Genomic DNA, 18018 nt, shown 5'->3' with positions numbered 1-18018 from the left:
ACATGAAGGAGAGGTCAAGCTGAGGTCCTGGCTGCCACCACAGCACAGGCTGTTCCCACTCCCATCACACTGCCAGATTACAGTTCCAAGCATCAGAGCTGCTTTTTGGGATCAGGGTGACCTGAGTTACGTTGACATCACCTGCTACATTTATACCTGAAATAAGTTGTTAGCAGGCAACAACCACAATAATTTTAAAAAGAAAAGAAAAATACCCTTACATCCTTAAGGAATGACCATGGAGCCATTAGCCTAAAAGGGCTCAGTAATTCTCAAATTACTGGCTTGCATTCTGCCTCTAACCCATGTTTTCACCTTTTTAACGTGTTTTCTTTTTTTCAATAGAGCGAGCACTTTTCATTTTTGGGTATTAACAATCAGTCCAACCTGACTGACATGCGGTGTCGGACTACCTTCTACACAGCACTTGGGCGTCTCCTCATGGTGGATTTAGGTACTGCAATAAATCCTGAGGCTCATGAATTAATCTGGCACTGTTTAAATTTTTATTTGAGAACAGAAAACTGTATGTGGGGGAAATCTTCTCTGTTGTTTCAGTAATAGCAAAATCATCTGGAATAACAGTCAAATTTCACCAAGAACACATCATGCTGGCATAGTCCCTATAACTGGAAGAGAATACTGCATACTCCCAAAGTTTCTGATATGCTTATGGCTATAAAATTCTCATCTGTAAAATAAGAGAATTGTGCTTTGAGACTCCTGAACGCATCCTGTTGGCCTGATACCTCCTCCACCCCAAGTTGAGGTGCAAACCCAATAGAGACGATCAGCAAAGGGTTTATTGTTCAGGTTTCCAGCACATATGAACCAGGAGGGTTTGATCATCTCTGCAGCACTGATGGTGATAAAAGTAATTTGGGGTCAACTAATAACTGAAGCTCAGTGGTTATTCTAATTTTAAGCTATTTGAATTTAATCCTACTAAAATGACATTATGAAAAATTACTAAGTAAGCATGAAGAAAGCTTCCCAAGTACCTCTTTCAGGTTTGAGTCTTGCCTAGTTCTCATACCAGCCATTGTCCTTTCTTGACTGTCTCTTAATTCTTACTGAAGGCTAAGTCACATCGTACCTAATACACATACCTATATCTCTGATACTGAGACTCAACCTCAAAAACTTAGGCTATCCCTGCACTAGAAAGTTTGTTGTTTTTTAGTTTCCAAATTTGTTCTTAAATTACTGTGAACTCTATTAGGATGACGGGACCCTTGGAATTACTCTGGGGCCTACTATTCTTTCATCCCGGCTTATTTCTCAGGCACATGCAGCTTGGATTGTTTGGAATCAGGGTAACACATGGGGTTGTTTCTCTTTCAGGAGAGGATGAAGATCAGTACGAGCAGTTCATGTTACCACTCACAGCAGCATTTGAGGCTGTGGCCCAGATGTTCAGCACTAACACTTTCAATGAGCAAGAGGCAAAGGTGAGTCTGACACCCACCAGCTAATCAGCTTCTGGTGGAACACGGTCCCTGAGAGAGCCCAGGCTAGCAAGCACTGCCAGAATAGTGCTCATCCTTATACTACCCACTGGTTAGCACTAGACTTAATCTTTTGGGATTGTGAAATTGAAGAACTAGTAGAGATTTATTGAAGTCTAATATTTTGCATTAAAGTATATTAATTCTGAAGCAACTCTTAAGACTTTTTAATGTGCATTTTCAGATATATTAGCATAAAGTTATTTACAATTTCCTGACTTTTCGGTCACCGCTGTATCTTTAATTATGTCCCCATTTCATTTTTGATAATGCTCATAGGACGTCTTTTTTTTTTTTTTTTTTTGGTACCAAGAATTGAACCACTTACCATTGAGCGACATTCCCAGCCCACCTCCCCCTTTTTTTCCCCCCCTATTTTGAGACAGGTTCTCACTAAGTTGTTTAGGGCCTTGCTAAATTGCTGGGGCTGGCTTTGAATTTGTGATCCTCCTGCCTCAGACCCGTGAGTTGTTTGGGGATTACAGGGGTCCACCACCACTGCTTTTCTGGATCAGTCCTGACTGAGAGTTTTCAGTCTTATTAGTCTTTGCAAAAAACAAAACATAGTTCTGTTTTACATATTCTATGTGGTTTATATTTTATTCATTTCTACTCTATTCCACTTTATTCCTTTCCACTCTCATCTTTGTTTTCATGTTATTTTCTTTAGAGTTACCCAGTTCTGACTTATTTGCAGCCCTTCTTTCCTGGTATAATCAATATATAAAACTATCAGTGCCTCTTGGCATATTATTCCACATTTATTTTTAATTGTGGTAAAACTTTACTATCTTGACTATTTTATGTATATAGTTTAGCAGTGTTAAGCTGTTCTACATTGTTGTGAAACAAATCTTCAGAATCCACAAGGGTTTTTAAAAATTTTTGTATACACATGATGATAAGTTTTTTTTATAATTTCTCATTTCTGTTAAGATTCCTGCTTCGAATTTCTATGTGTATGGATCTTAAGTTACTTTTAGTTGTTAATATCTGGCTCTCAGAATTGTCATTCATTGATCGTTGCTTTCCTCATCTTTTTACTTCACACACACCTGCTCTCCTGACCTAGAGGTAACTGCTCAAAATCATAAGATACCAGGATGTTACTATATTGGTAATGCTTTCTACTGCACTCCTAACAGCACCGTGGCTGAGTAGGAGAACCACCAGATAGGGTATTGCAAGGCTTTACCTGAATTTGTGAAGTTCTCCTTTTTTATCTTTAAGTATCATAGTTTTCCATCTTCACATCAGCAGGCTAGTTAGCAACATCACTTTGTCCAACTCTCTACCCTTTGCCCTTGTGTTTTTGGGGTCTGATGAGTACAATTCTAAAAGATGAGGGTAAGTGTGAACATATTGGTGACTTAGGCTACAGTATTCACCAGTATCAAGGACTTAACCAAGGGGGATCGGTGAATATCAGGTCTTTTCCCATCATACTAGTTACATTAAAAGCAAGTAAAAATTACCCACAAGAACCTCCTTGACAATGGACTATAGCAATCAGACACATCTTTGTCCATGTCCCATGAAACAAGTCTTTTATTTTTTTTTTTTTATTTTTTTATTTTTTTGCATTTTTTAATATTTATTTTTCAGTTTTCGGTGGACACAACATCTTTATTTTATTTTATGTGGTGCTGAGGATCGAACCCAGCGCCCGACGCATGCCAGGAGAGCGCGTTACTGCTTGAGCCACATCCCCAGCATTTTTTTTTTTTTTTTTTAATATTTATTTATTTTTTAGTTCTTGGCGGACACAACATCTTTGTATGTGGTGCTGAGGATCGAACCTGGGCCGCACGCATGCCAGGCAAGCGCGCTACCGATTGAGCCACATCTCCAGCCCCGAAACAAGTCTTTTAGACTGACCATGTTTTAGACTAGAAAATTGAGCTCCTGGTATCAGCTCAGAAATAGAACCATATGCTTAAAGCACTCTATTCAAAAAAGTGTGGTAATTTTTGCCAAAAGAGTGAGGATCCCCATGTGTTCTACCTTCTTGAGCATATTGATAACTGTTGGCGTTTAAACGCAATCTTAATGCTGATAGAACACCCCGCCCCCCAGTAGAAATTTTGTTGATGGAATATTGGGTTTGACATCTTGGTGCATGCTTGTGAGTCCTAAGATGGGCCTTCCTACCACCTAGCAGTATGAGCACTGGCAAGTTATTTGACCTCTTCAAAACCATGTCTCTGTCAGTGATTTACAGCCCCAAGGTTTGACATAATAGTCTTATTTCCAGACCCCAACCAAAGAGAAGGTACTTTGTAAATTCCCCTTATCTTCCTTCTGGTAGGGTCTGCATTTGAGTTCTTTTAGGACACAAACCTTTAGGATATATTCTTTCTTTTCTTCTGTGGGCTTTCCCCCTACCCCATTCTTTTGGAACAGCTTTTTCCCCCCCTTAAATTTATCATTTTAATATCTTTAAAACTTATCAGCCTTGATTTTTGCTATACTGAGCCACAGGCCATCCTGTTTTCTTAGTACAGCTTGTATGTCCCTTATCTGAAATACTTAAACCAGAAGTGTTTCATATTTTTTTTACTTTTTTTTTTAATATTTGCATACACATAATGAGATATCTTGGGGATAGGACCCGAGTCTAAATACAAAATCATTTGTTTCATATCACTCAAAAAAGTTTTGGATTTTTGAGCATTTCCTACTTTGGATTTTCATATGAGGATTCTTAACACAATAACAAGCTTTCCAGAACTCATTTTCCAAGTGAAAAGATCTCATTCTAGCATGGAGGAAAGTGATTCAAAATATTCAGTAAATATTTGTTGAACTAGAAGGAAGAATTTGATTACAGGGTGTGTGAAATCCCCCATTGTTTGGCTTTTCTTCTATTTTTACATTTTTGTCTTCTGTTACAGCGAACTCTAGTTGGCCTAGTGAGAGACCTGAGGGGGATAGCTTTCGCCTTCAATGCCAAGACCAGCTTCATGATGCTGTTTGAATGGATGTATCCTAACTCAAACTAGAATTATAGTATACAAGCCTCAACTGGAGCATAACTTGGTGAAAGAGTTATGGGAGTTGGGGGGGTTGGCAAGGGAGGTATGGTGAGGCAAGAAGATGAGGAGTTTCCCATAAGGTCTGCCATGTGTCTGTCCTATAAGCTACTACTTCAAAGTGGTCTAATGACACAATGTTGCCTGAGGTTAGGACATGAATGAGATCATTTCCCAGTTTCTCTTATAGGGCCCAGATATATAAATTCCTGTGGAACTGTTGCATGTAAACTCCATTACTTTTAGAAAAGAGAGATGGTTCCATGTACTCCCCACCCCCGAAAAAAAATGAAAGGAAGAAAAGAAAAATAGTTTTTAGTATTAGGAAGTCTAACTTTACTTCATAATCTTGAACAGATCATTTCAAATCTGTGTGCCTCTGTTTAAATAATTACGACAAGGAAATAGTTTATCCCTGTCCCATCATAGCAGTGGTAAAGAGTAAATAACAATACGAAATACACTGTGCTTTGCAGAAAGAAAAGCACTGTATAATTTAAAGTGTATCATTAGATACACTTTACAGACTAAAAGAGTACAAAATCACTTCAGCATTTTCTAGATAGAATGATTCCCAGGTTAGCAAGCAAGAGACAGGAAAGTAGAGGACTATAATTTGAGTTTATACTTGGCTAGTGCTGACAAATTATTTAAAATTCTGTATCTTTCTGGATTCAGAAATTCTTCCTCAGCTTCTTATTTACAGATACCCATCCTACATGCCAATTCTCCAGCGGGCCATTGAGCTCTGGTACCATGACCCAGCCTGCACCACACCTGTGCTCAAGCTGATGGCTGAACTAGTTCATAACAGGTAAACAGGTGGAAGACATCAGAAGGGCACAGCTACTCTTTAGCTGAGAAAGCCCTGAGAGAATTTTCTTAATCATGCTTTGGGAAGACTGTGGGAGATAACATGGCACTGCTATCAAACTCGAAAACCCATAAAAGTTGGTTTTTCTTTGAAAGAAGAATATCAACCACACAAAGCCATAGCGCCTTCAGGAAATAAGTCACCTGTTAGTCTCAGGGTTTCCATTCTTATGAAAAGGTGTTTGGCAAACAAGATTCTGATTTCCCTGCCTACAGATACAAAAGTTAATGTGGTAATGGTGTCACATCTGGCACATTTCAGAGTAGAGATAGTTGAGAAGATTATGAAATAACCTTCTTTAGAAAAGTCCTTATTTAGACAAATTGAAGAGGGATCAATAAAGTTTTGCTTTTGTTGAAAAGTAAGAAATACTTCCAAAATACCAATTTTAAATTTGCCTGACAATTTAAGGATGGTTAAAAAGGAAAGATCAGCACCTTAGCTTTGCTAGAATTTCAGGTATATGTACGTCTGTCTTGGCACTCTGAGAGAATTCATTTTCAAAACTACCTTAGAACTGGGTGTAGCTGTGCACCCCTGTAATTCCAGCCACCCAGGAGTCTGAGCAGGAAGATCACAGGTTCAAAGCCAGCCTTGTCAACCTAGTAAGACCTTGTCCTCAAACTAAAATTTTAAAAAGATCTGGGGATATAGCTGTCATAGAGTGCCCCTGAGTTCAATTCCCAGTACCTCCCAAAAAAAATTTAAAAAGAATTATTTATTTATAAAATAGATACTTGAGAGTACCCAGTGTCTGCCGGGCCACTTCCTTATCTGTTGTGCTAGGCAGAAAAGAAGACAATTTCAGGTTGTGATTAAGTGCTGTGGGAAAAAAGAAAAATTGAAAGGAATAGGAAGCTCAAAAGGCCTCTTAGAGACTCAATGACAAGATGACTCTGGTAGCCCTGCAAGGGTAAGGCGTGGTCTAAACTGAGAACACAACTGCAGAGTACTAAGAGAGGCAGAGTTTGCTGGGATCTGAGACAGACAAATGCCACTGTAATGACAGCCTGGCAAGGCAGGCTGTGATAGAGAGAGTCAAACCAGTAGGCAGAGGCCCAGTTTCCTGTGTCCCACACAGCAGTAGAGGAATTGGCATTGATTCTCATTGCAGCGGGAAGCTTCTAGGGCATTTTAAGCAAGGTTGTAAAATGATCTTGATTACATCATCTAAAGGTGTTGTTCTAGCTGCTACTGTATAAAGAATGGGGACCACTGCAGGCAAGAGTAGAAACAGGGAGGTCCTTTAGGCAGTGGGTGGATTCAGGGCACATTTTAGAACTAGATCTTCATGGATTTGATGGAGACGGGGGGAGTCAAGAAGGGCTCCTGGATTTGAGACTTCACCAACCTTTGTCAGATGCTCACAAGTAGAGCAGACAAATCCCAGCTACTAGGGAGGCTGAGGCCAGCCTGGGCAACTAAGTGAGACTCTGTCCCAAAAGGGGATGGGGGTGTAACTCAGTGATAGAGCACTCCTAGGTTCAATTCCCAATATCACCACCACCGCCACCCCATTAAAAAAAAGAAAGAAATTTGACAAAAGAAGAGGTTTTATGCTCTCATGAACAAAGAACTCAAAACAATATTGTTGGAAAAAAATCTTCCTTTTCTACCTAGCTTCTATTGGAGCAATCCAAGTCCCTTTGTATCTTTTCTTCTTCTAAAATGATAACAATGTATATACCCCTCCCTCCCCTCATTGCCACTGAGGCTATAAGGGTGATTAAATTATTGTCTGAAGGGCTGTAATAGGAGCTATATGTTAAGTGAAATTGGGAATTATCAAAGAGTAATTTTAGATGTTGCCTCTTTTTGTTTGCTTTGGTGCTGGGGGATTGAACCCAGGGGCACTCAACCACTGAGAGACATCCCCAGTCCTTTTTTAATTTTGAAACAGGGTCTCAGTAAATTGCTGAAGCTGGCTTCAAACTGACATTCTCCTGCCTCAGCCTCCCAAATTGCTGGGATTACTGGCATGCGCCACTATACCCAACTTGTTTGCTTTTTGGCTTTTCTTTTTCAGTGCAAAGGATGGAACTCAGGCCTTCACATATGCTAGGCAAGCATTCTACACTGAGATACCACCCAGCTCTGTTTGTTTCTTGAAAATATTTTCAATTTGAGTAGCAGAAACATGAATACAATATGTTGGGCTTCTGGGGATTAGCAACATTACTGTATAAATATCTTCAGCAAACTTGGTTATCCTCACCTTGGGACAAGTTGTCTGTATATTCTACTCCAGTAAGAGCCTCATGTACCCCTGTTTTCCAAGAAAACACTTTTGACTCTTTCTCCCTGTATATTCTCTGCTCAGATCCCAGCGACTCCAGTTTGATGTCTCTTCTCCCAATGGCATCTTGCTTTTCCGAGAAACCAGCAAGATGATAACAATGTACGGTAAGTACTTTAGAGCAACAGGCCCCTGGAAATAGTCAAGATAGCATTCCCAGGGGTGCTTTGTTCCTTATACATATGTATCACAGTGCCAGTTGCTAGCATGCTGGAATTTGTATACCTTTGGAATAGGAGGGTCAGGGTGGCATAAAAATATTAATTCTAATGTGGCTGATTAAATATTTATCTTACATGTCTACTCAGGCAATCGCATCCTGACACTAGGAGAGGTCCCAAAGGATCAAGTTTATGCCCTAAAGCTCAAAGGCATCTCTATCTGCTTCTCTATGCTGAAGGCTGCTCTCAGTGGGAGTTACGTCAATTTTGGAGTCTTCCGTCTCTATGGAGACGATGCCCTGGACAACGCTCTACAGACCTTCATTAAGCTGCTTCTCTCTATTCCCCACAGTGATCTCCTGGTAAGCCTTAAGCCTCATTCATTGATAGGATCTTGCCCCTCATCATTTTTTTTTTTTAACCTAAGACTGTGATTGAATGTTTCTCCCAAGAAACCACAAGCTAACCCCTTTCTGCTAACAAACTTTTTTTTTTTAACCAAGTGAAAGGAACAAAACTATTTTATTTAAGGTCTGCTTCCTCCATGCCGAAGACCACACTAACTAGGATGATTTTCTTCCTCCTCTGCCATAGGATTACCCCAAGCTCAGCCAGTCTTACTATTCACTACTGGAAGTCCTGACCCAGGACCATATGAACTTTATTGCAAGTCTGGAACCACATGTTATTATGTATATTCTCTCTTCCATTTCTGAAGGACTTACTGCACTTGGTAAGCAACACAGTGGGCTGACTTATACCACTTAACAGAAGGAAAGAATCTTGCCCCAATGTTCAAAGGATTATTGTTTTAGGAAGTACACCCCAACAACCAAGTATGATAGTCATAGCACATTCTCATGCAGCAAGTTCTTATTGATCCCCTCCTAAATACCAGGCACTGTGTGAGATACTAAGGATACTATAATTAACAACATATAGACCCTGTCTTTAAAGAACTTTGTACCTAGTGAATTAAACAGGCACACAAATGGATATCTGCCTGTTTACTATACTTACACACTGCAGTGAGGTGAGTGCAGTGTGCCACAAGCCCTCAGGAAGAATACCTAAACTCCTGGCTTTGAGAAGATGTGATCAGGGAAGGCCTGCTGAAGGCTTGACAGCAAAGCACCCACCAGGCTGGGCCAGTGGCACACACCTGTAATCAGAGCAGCTCAGGAGGATTGCAAGTTCAAAGCCAGCCTAGTAACTGAAAGAGGCCCTAAACAACTTAGCAAGACCATGTCTCTGCATAAAATATATATTTTATGTATACATATATGTAATATATAAGGGCTGGGGATGTGGCTCAGTGATTGAGCACCCTTGGATTCAATCCCCAGTACAAAAAAAAAGCATACATAGCAAATCTGCACAGGTGTTACCCAAGTTGCTAGCCATGAGCCCTGCTGGCAAGGAGGAGGCAGGAATTCCAGATAGCTACAGTAATGCAGAAGAGTTAGGAATGAAGTGAGGCTGAATTCTGAGTAGGTACAAAAATGAATGTCATGAAGGGCCCTTCTAGTAATATTAGGGTGTGTTTAGACTCTTTCCTGAAGGCAGTAGAAACTCCATAAGTTTTTCCATCCTAGTCCATAGTCCATACAGTTCCTATTGACTGTTTTGTTTCTACGTTACCTCTCCAAAGTTTTTGTGTATATGTGTATACATATGCATGTGTGTGTTTTTAGAGAATAAAACACTTTTTTTTTTTATATTAGGGTGGGCAAAACAGAAATAAGGTTAAGTTAACTGCAGAATAATCAAGCTATATTACAAATGTACACAGAATGACTTCTAGATTATCTATTGTGAATTATCCGTATGTCTGGGCCATTTCTATGATACACATTTACTTCCATCAGGAGCTTATCCATATCGAGGACAGTCCAGTCAGGTGTCAGATCTTGCTTTGGAAGGCCATTTTATATCTTCTTAAAAACAGAGGGACCGAGCTGGGGTTGTGGCTCAGCAGTAGAGCGCTCGCCTAGCACATGTGAGGCCCTGGGTTCAATGCGCAGCACCATGTAAAAATAAATAAGTGAAATAAAGGTATTGTATCCAACTACAACTAAAAAATAAATATTAAAAAAACAAAAAGAAAAATAGAGGGACCTCACTGGGCACAGTGTCACACACCTGTAATCCCAACAGCTGGGGAAGCTGATCCAGGAGGATCACAAGTTCAAGGCCAGCCTCAGCAATTTAGTGAGGCCCTTAGTTACTTAGTTACTTATTTAGTGAAGCCCTTAGTTACTAAGTTAGTTACTTAGTGAAGTGCTACCTTAAAATAAAAAGGACTGAGGATATAGTTTAGTGGTGCAGTGCCTCTGGGTTCAATCCCTAGTACTGAAAAGAAGAAAAAAATAGAGGGACCTCAGCACTCCAGGAATCAGAGATTTATTTACTCTTTGAAGTATTTATCATTCAGCCCATTTGCTTCACCTAGTCAGCATTCAGTCCACATGGGTTGTGCTATCATGTTGCCTTGATAAAAATTCACAGATGAGTTGAGCACAATGGTGCACACCTGTAATCCCAGTGACTTGGGAGGCTGAGGCAGGAAGATTGCAACTTTGAGGCTAGCCTCAACAGTTTAGTAAGACATTAAATGGGCTGGGGCTATAGCTCAGTGATAGAATACCCACAGGCTCAAGCCTTAGTGTATATGGGGTGGCGGGGGGGGCAGGGGCAACAAAGGCTGGCTTTCCCCAAGATGCTTCAAAGATAACAATACACTCCATTCTAAAAAATGTAGATGTCCACAGGCTATATGAAGTTAGTTTTAACGCCATACCCTCTACACCAGGTAACTCGGCATAGGCCCACACCTCAGCCTTGTTGGATTCTAATCACAGTGTTTTCAGTTACTAGCGCTGTGTGATTTTTCAGCAAGTTTCACAACCTCTCCAAACTGTGCTGTTCTTGTGTGTAAGGTAGAACACATACATCCTAGAGTTCTTGAGAGGATAGAGATAATACCTATAATGTACTCAGCACAGTATTTGGCACAAATGAAGTGCTGGATGAATGTAAACTAGTTGTAATTTTTTTAAATTGAAAGTAAAATTTAAGAAAATTCCACAAACTAAAAATACACACACATCTTTCTAAACTATTTGTGATTTTTTCACAAAGCAAAAGACATATATCCATAACACATTGAGCCAGTAATTTAATTAATATTATTACCATACACTCAGTATCAAACTTAGAAATTGGACTCGGTATGGTGGCAAACACCGGTAATTCCAGGTCTGTGGGAGACTAAGGCAGGAAGATTGTAAGCTCAAGGCCAGCCTCGGCAACTTAACTAAATGCCGTCTCAAAAATAAAAAGTCTGGGGCTGAAGCTCAGTGGTAGAGCACTTGCCAGCGTGCTACCAAAAAACTTAGAAGTTGGGCCTTGCTATGTGATAGTATGATGGGATAAGAGGTTAACAGGAGACATCCTGAGTTGGGCTTTGGCTGAAATGACCACATGCCCAGTCTTCATGGGGTACTTCTCTGGGATCTAGTCAAGCGTGATCCCTATTGCCCAAGTCACCTTCAGCAGCTCAGTAGCCCTCTCTTCCCCCTGCCCGCTTGGCTCCAGACACCATGGTATGCACAGGCTGCTGCTCCTGCCTGGACCACATCGTGACATACCTCTTCAAGCAGCTGTCACGTAGCACCAAGAAGAGAACAACACCCCTGAACCAGGAGAGTGACCGCTTTCTGCACATCATGCAGCAGCATCCAGAGATGATCCAACAGGTAAGGAAGCTGCCAAAGGTTAGGAAGCAGTGACAAGGTGTCCTACAGTAGAAGAGAGTGGAGGCCAAGCAAGATGATGAATTGACCTCTCAGTTTCACACTGCTAAGGTAGAATTCATGTCTTAAAATCAGTGGAGCTGGATGCTCATGCCTGTAATCCCAGAAACACAGGAGGCTGGGGCAGGAGGTTCACAAGTCTGAGGCCAGTAACTTAGCAAGACCCTGTCTCAAAAAATAAAAATTAGGCAGGGGATGTAGCTTAGTGGTAAAGCACTGGAGTTCAATCTCTAGTATCCCCCCAACCAAAATTAAAATTTATAGTGGATTTTGAATTTACTAAATAATCATTGGATATAGAAAGTCTAAAAAAAAGTCAGGTTCTGAATTGTTGTTCTGAATGGCACAAACCTTTTGTCTTGATCCTATTTCATGCACTGTCCTCTTCCCATGCACTGCTGCCCATTGGTGAACACTGAGTGTAAGTTAGCAGTAATCAACCTTCTTTCTGGCTTATGCTTCCATTTGCAAAGCTAGAACAAGAAAGTAACTGACCACACAGATCACACATATGTCTCCATATTTTATTTGTCTGTAACAAAAACAAGATTTGAAGGAACCTGCAGAAATACAATACTAAAATGATGAGAAACTGGGATTAGTAGAATTTTTCATATTTAAACCAATAGTGTTTTAGACGCTCTCACCATTGTCTGTTCCTCAATAGCAATGAAATAATTCACAACTCCATCATATCCACAAAATGTCAAAAAAGCTGTCTGAGACCAGTACTTGGAAGCAATACTCTAAGGTGGTTTCGCCTACTGTAGTTGGTTTACTTGACTTCATCCCAGTCCCCACAAGTCAAAAATAAACTGGGAAGGTCCATTTGTAAATGAAATTATCAAGTCAGTTTAAAGAACAGGAAATCTTAGATGAAGAAAAACTTACCTTGAAATAAGACTGAAATTAAGCGTCACAAAATATTTGTCTGGTTTACCCTACATAGAAAAAGCTTTTCCTAATACCCTCCTCTATTTGGGATCTATCAACTTATTTTGGGTAACCACATACTAGGTCACTGCCTGGTTTTCCATTTTCAGATGCTGTCCACGGTGCTGAACATCATCATCTTTGAAGACTGTAGGAATCAGTGGTCTATGTCTCGACCTCTGCTTGGCTTGATACTACTTAATGAAAAGGTAGGAAAGCCAGCTTCCTAATGGCAGAGACAGTGGTGACATACATTGGCTGTCCCAGGCACTATGAGAAAGGCTTATAGAAAGCAGGCATGGTGGTGTATGCCTGCAGTCTCAGCTACTCAGGAGATTAAGGAGGATCACAAGTTTAAGGCCAGTCTAGGCAACTTAGTGATACCCCATCTCAAAAGAAGGGGCTGGGAATATAGCTCAGTGGTAGAACACTTGCCTAGCATGCATGAGACTCTAGGTTCAATTCCCTAGTATGGCAAAAAAATAAAAATAAATAAAGGCTAATAGAAATATCCCAGAATGCCGCAGTCTGGCTGGGCACAAAATCACGAGCCACCACACAGCTTGTAGATTCAAACAGCAACTCTTTATTCCCGAACTCACACCAGCCGTCTACAATCACGTTCTGGGGAAATCCACGTTCTCTGCCCAAATCCACCCCCACTGGGCTTCTGTCTCCCAAAAAATACTGTCTGAATCCCGTGAGAACTCAAGGGGAACTCAGGCAGCAGGATACGCCCTATTCCCAGCAGGAATAACCTTAAACCTGGAACCACCCTAAACCCGGATTGTCCTAAACCGGGAACACCCTAAACCCGGATCTGCCCTGGTCCTTGAGCAAGGTCACCTTACATGCAATGTCACTGCAAAATGTCCTATTTCCACAAGTCCTTCCACTAAGCAACATGGGGTATGCTGGCAAGGAAATTGTCATACCTACTTGGCTAATGGCTCCCAGCACCAGAAGTATGGCAAAACAGGGAATTTGGGCCATTTACTGAGCATACCCTATTCCTGCTTGCCTGATAGAAGTAGTCCATGTGGCAGTTCAAAGGGTAAAATTCATTTCCTCTAAGTAGTAAGAGGACTCCTTTAAAGGAAGAATGTACCTGGATACCACAGCACTTGATAACCCAAATTCTAGTTCCAGTTCCACCATAAATAAATAGGTCTTGATTTCTATAAAAGAAAACAGCTTAAGGTACTTTAGAAATTTAAAATTCCTGATTTTTAGTTGTGCACACTCCTGTAATCCCACCTGCCCAGGAGGCTTAGGCAGGAGGATCACAAGCTCAAGGCCGACCTGGGCAACTTAGCAAGGCCCTATCAGAATTTTAAGAAAAAAGAAGAGGGTGTAGCTCACTAGTAGAGTGTTCCCTCCTCATTATCACACACACACACACACACAAATACTAATGATTTTTCTAAGTAGGATATCCTGAATTTTAAAAAAAAAAGTATCTAGGGGCTGGAGTGGTGGCTCAGTGGTAGAGCGCTTGCTTAGCATGTTGTTGAGTCACTGGGTTTGATTCTCGGCACCACATATAAATAAATAAAATAGGCATACATTGTCAACTAAAAAAATTTTTTTTTAAAAAGTATCCAGTTTTAGTAGGTAGTGTATTCCATTCCTTCTTTAAAAACATTATTCCACCACTCTGTAGGTGAACAAAAGGCTAATCTGCCTTTCCCCCATCTTCCCTTACCTTCTGTTTCATTCCTTGCCCACAGTATTTTTCTGACCTAAGGAACAGTATCGTCAACAGCCAGCCACCAGAGAAGCAGCAAGCCATGCATCTGTGTTTTGAAAACCTGATGGAAGGCATTGAGCGGAATCTTCTAACAAAAAATAGAGACAGGTAAGCACAGAGGACCCTGCCAAGAAAACCTGGGCAGCTGTTAAATTTTAAATCATTGAAACAAGGGCCATTCTCTGTATTTGAAGCCCATCTAAACCAACGTTGTCCAATAGAAAGCACGCCACATATATAATTTTAAAGTTCTTAGTAGCCACATTTTTAAAGAGTCAAAAGAAACAAGCAAAATTCAATTCAATATTTTATGTAACCTAGTTTGTCTAAAATATGTCAATATATAATCAATACTTTACAATTGAGTCTTAACATTCATTTTATTGTACTATCTTAAATTCCATGTATTTTATACTTACTGGCACACCTCAGTTCAGAAGCTAAATTTTCATCAGTCATCCTTGATATCTATTTAGATTTCATAAATTTATTGTTGACAAAGTAGATTCCCATACCCAGGTTGTTCCAAACATACTTAGATGTTTTCTAGTAGCTGAACTGAATATCTGGGTTTTTTAATTCATTTTTATTTAATTCTAGTTAAGGTATTTTAATTTAAAATTAACTAAAATCTGACTGGAAAACTGAATTTTAAATTCTATTTGATTCAGTTCTAAGTCACACAGGCCACAGATGTGGCTAACATGTGGTTAGCAACTGCCATATTGGAAACACCAGCTCCATATCACTGATCTCTTGGCATTAATTAAGAGATGAGATAGCTTCATCCTCTTACCACCCTCTCTTTGTGAGGGGTTACTTAACACACCCCTGTGATTGATACTCGTTTTATACTGTCATGCTGAATTTCAGGTCCCCGGATTTGACCACCTCTAGCTTGCTATGAAATTGCCAGGTAGAAAGTGGGGCAGAACTTGGCCAGCTTTCCCTTATAGTTTAACAGTGAGATTAACTGACCTAGAACTAGAACCCATCTGTCTATTCCTTTGTTTTTCTTCTCAGTAGCCACTTCTCTGATGTCTGTCATATACATATATGTGTGTGTGTGTGTGTATATATATATATATATATATACACACACACACACACACACACATATACATATATATGTATGTATTTTTAAGCAAAAACTTTTCCCTACCACCCTCCCCCAACCCACATGCATCCTTTCTTCAGGTTCACCCAGAACCTGTCAGCATTCCGTCGGGAAGTCAACGACTCGATGAAGAATTCCACTTACGGCGTGAATAGCAATGATATGATGAGCTGACACCTCCTTGGACTCTACTTGTACAGAGCAGCATCCCTTTGGTGTGGCCCAGAGGGGCAAACAATTACAAGGGAAAGGGCCTGGCTGATCCTGGCTCCTTCCTCCAGGGGTGTGGGGAAAATGGCAAAGGTCAACTAGCTACTTCCCCAGGGAATAGGGGTGTGTGTGCACTCACTAGTGGGCAGGGCGCTGCTGGTTCCTGGGCAACTGGGTGGGAAGGGTGGTGGGAGGAAACAGAGACACAAACATCTGAGACTCCAGCCCCTTCCTGCTGGGGCCACCCAATGGGGGAGAACCCCCAGTGTCCTGCCACAACCTGCCTTGTATAAACATGTACATTTTTTCATAACATTTTGAACAAGGTTTATATTGACTCAAGTTTAAAAACAAAAAGTGTGACTGAAAAATTTTTACAGAGTCTAGTGCACCAATGCTGATGTGAGGGGTTATGTATGCGAGTGAAGAAAATGTGTATTCTGGTGGCCTGAAGCTTTACTGGACAAGGATGTGTGAAAGTGCAGAGATATATTTAGTGACACAGTGTAGAGAGGCAAAAAAAAAAAAAAAAAAAGTAAAAATTCCAAATGTATATTTTTTCTTATCGCCCTTTCCTTACCCCAGAAATGATCACTTCCTGTTGCTGTATTAACCCTTGTTATTAGGAACTCTAAGCCATGCCAGAGCACTGTCCTTCCCGTTTAACTGTGGATGCTGCCCTAGGTCCCCTGACCTCTTGCAGTGACAAATAACTCCAGCTAAAAGTGTTTGGTGTTCTTATCACCATCCTTTCTCCCACTTTGCTTACCCTCATCCTCAGACAGATGCCTCTTGCTTTTAAAAGTTGGATTTAACTATATGTTTTAGGGTTCTTGGTCTCTGTATAAAGGAGAGACCATAGAGAAGTAAATGAGCCAGTTGCTCTCTGGTTGAGCAATTTGGGTGAGTCCACCAGAGGCCTGACTGTGTGTGGCCATAACTTTGTCTTCCCCAGCCCTCGAGGCAGTGTGTGTGGGTGTGTGTGCGTGGATATTTATGTATGTACCCTGCACTCGTGAATGTATGTACTGGAGGAAGTTATGACAGGGGAGGGGTTCTTAATAACAAGGTCTACCTAGCATGAAGTATTTAACATTTTCCCACCCCTTGAAAATATACATTTTTATAAAATGAAAACCATAATAAATGTTTTGAATATAAAAAATTAACCTACAGAGGAAAATTAATGGAGAAAGCTATTTGCCTTGTACTTTTTCCACAATTATTGCTGCTAGTTGTTCACATCTCTAGTTCAGCTCTTGCCCATGGGACACTCATCAATTAGGTTTTGTTTTTATTTCTCTCCTCTACCCCCAGAAACAAGCCTGTTGATTTTTTTTTTTTTTTCCTTTTCCTCTGGCGACTGTGTGGTGACTCCTTTCTTGCGTGATCAGGTTGCGGATAGACTTGTAAGGGTGTTTGCTGCATACAGTGTAAGCATTGTGACCGCCAATAAACTTCAATGGTTTCTACTGACCTGGTTTCAGCAATCAAGTCTAGTGTGTGTTCAGGGACGTGTCTCACTCTAAACACAAAGCTGTTTGAAACATGCATTCTTAAAAGCCAGTGAGCGACAGGGGCCTCTCAGCCTTAAAAATTAACTTGTTTCTCGTCAGAGTAAATGCAAGTGGTGGCCACACCCATAATCCCAGTGACTCAGGAGGCTAAGGCAGGAGGATAGCAAGTTCAAGGCTAGCTTGGGCAACTTAGTAAAACTGTGTCTCAAAATACAAAAAAAAAAGAAAAAAAGTCTGGGGATGTTGTTGCCCAGTGGTAGAGCACCCCTAGTTGAAAAAAAAAAAAAAAGCATTGGACTAAGTCTCAACTTCGTTTTCAAAGTATGATTGGTTCGGCTGACGTGCATAGGGGATAGCATATGTTGTCCACAGCTGAATGAAGCCACCTCTTTACTAGCATGGTACTAATGTGGCCACCCGCAGACAAGCAGTAATTGAAGAAAGCCCAGCTTTGTTAGTGTCTTGACATCTGCTCTTCTGGTGTGGGCTGGGCTTTATTCAGTAGATCCTGACAAGTTCAAAGGCAAATGCTATCCCCTGGAATACTTTCAGACCTTATGGGCCAGATTTAGCAAATGAAGAACACTAATGAAATGTGAACTCCTAATTCCTAAGCTGCACAGTACCTAAGTATGCTAGAGCTTCATTACCAAAAACACTGGAAAGCAGGTGTGTACCTTACTGCAGGTTAATAATATCCAGTGAGGGGTTAGGGATGTGGCTCAAGCCACCTGGCATGCCTGTGGCCCGGGTTCGATCCTCAGCACCACATACAAACAAAGATGTTGTGTCCACCGAAAACTAA

General features: G+C 40.7%; 1 protein-coding gene across 5 annotated transcripts in view; it reads left to right on the top strand.

The window, feature by feature from the left end:
* The window catches only part of Xpo7 (exportin 7), a 48260-nt gene extending 31088 nt beyond the window's left edge, over positions 1-17172 (top strand). For all 5 annotated transcript variants that reach the window (XM_015499524.2, XM_015499522.2, XM_015499523.2 and 2 more), the window contains 11 exons: positions 346-454; positions 1345-1451; positions 4403-4491; positions 5247-5354; positions 7735-7817; positions 8019-8233; positions 8466-8604; positions 11469-11629; positions 12730-12828; positions 14350-14477; positions 15567-17172. In XM_015499524.2, the coding sequence (XP_015355010.1) occupies positions 346-454; positions 1345-1451; positions 4403-4491; positions 5247-5354; positions 7735-7817; positions 8019-8233; positions 8466-8604; positions 11469-11629; positions 12730-12828; positions 14350-14477; positions 15567-15660 (1332 nt within the window). In that variant the 3' untranslated portion in view covers positions 15661-17172. The remainder of the gene's footprint in view (positions 1-345; positions 455-1344; positions 1452-4402; positions 4492-5246; positions 5355-7734; positions 7818-8018; positions 8234-8465; positions 8605-11468; positions 11630-12729; positions 12829-14349; positions 14478-15566) is intronic.
* Positions 17173-18018: the final 846 nt, after the last annotated feature.

The sequence above is a fragment of the Marmota marmota genome, unplaced genomic scaffold (assembly GCF_001458135.2).
Source record: "Marmota marmota marmota unplaced genomic scaffold, marMar, whole genome shotgun sequence".
Taxonomy (NCBI): domain Eukaryota; kingdom Metazoa; phylum Chordata; class Mammalia; order Rodentia; family Sciuridae; genus Marmota; species Marmota marmota.
The sequence above is the reverse complement of the archived record's forward strand: the minus strand, read 5'-3'. Positions and strand labels throughout refer to the sequence as shown.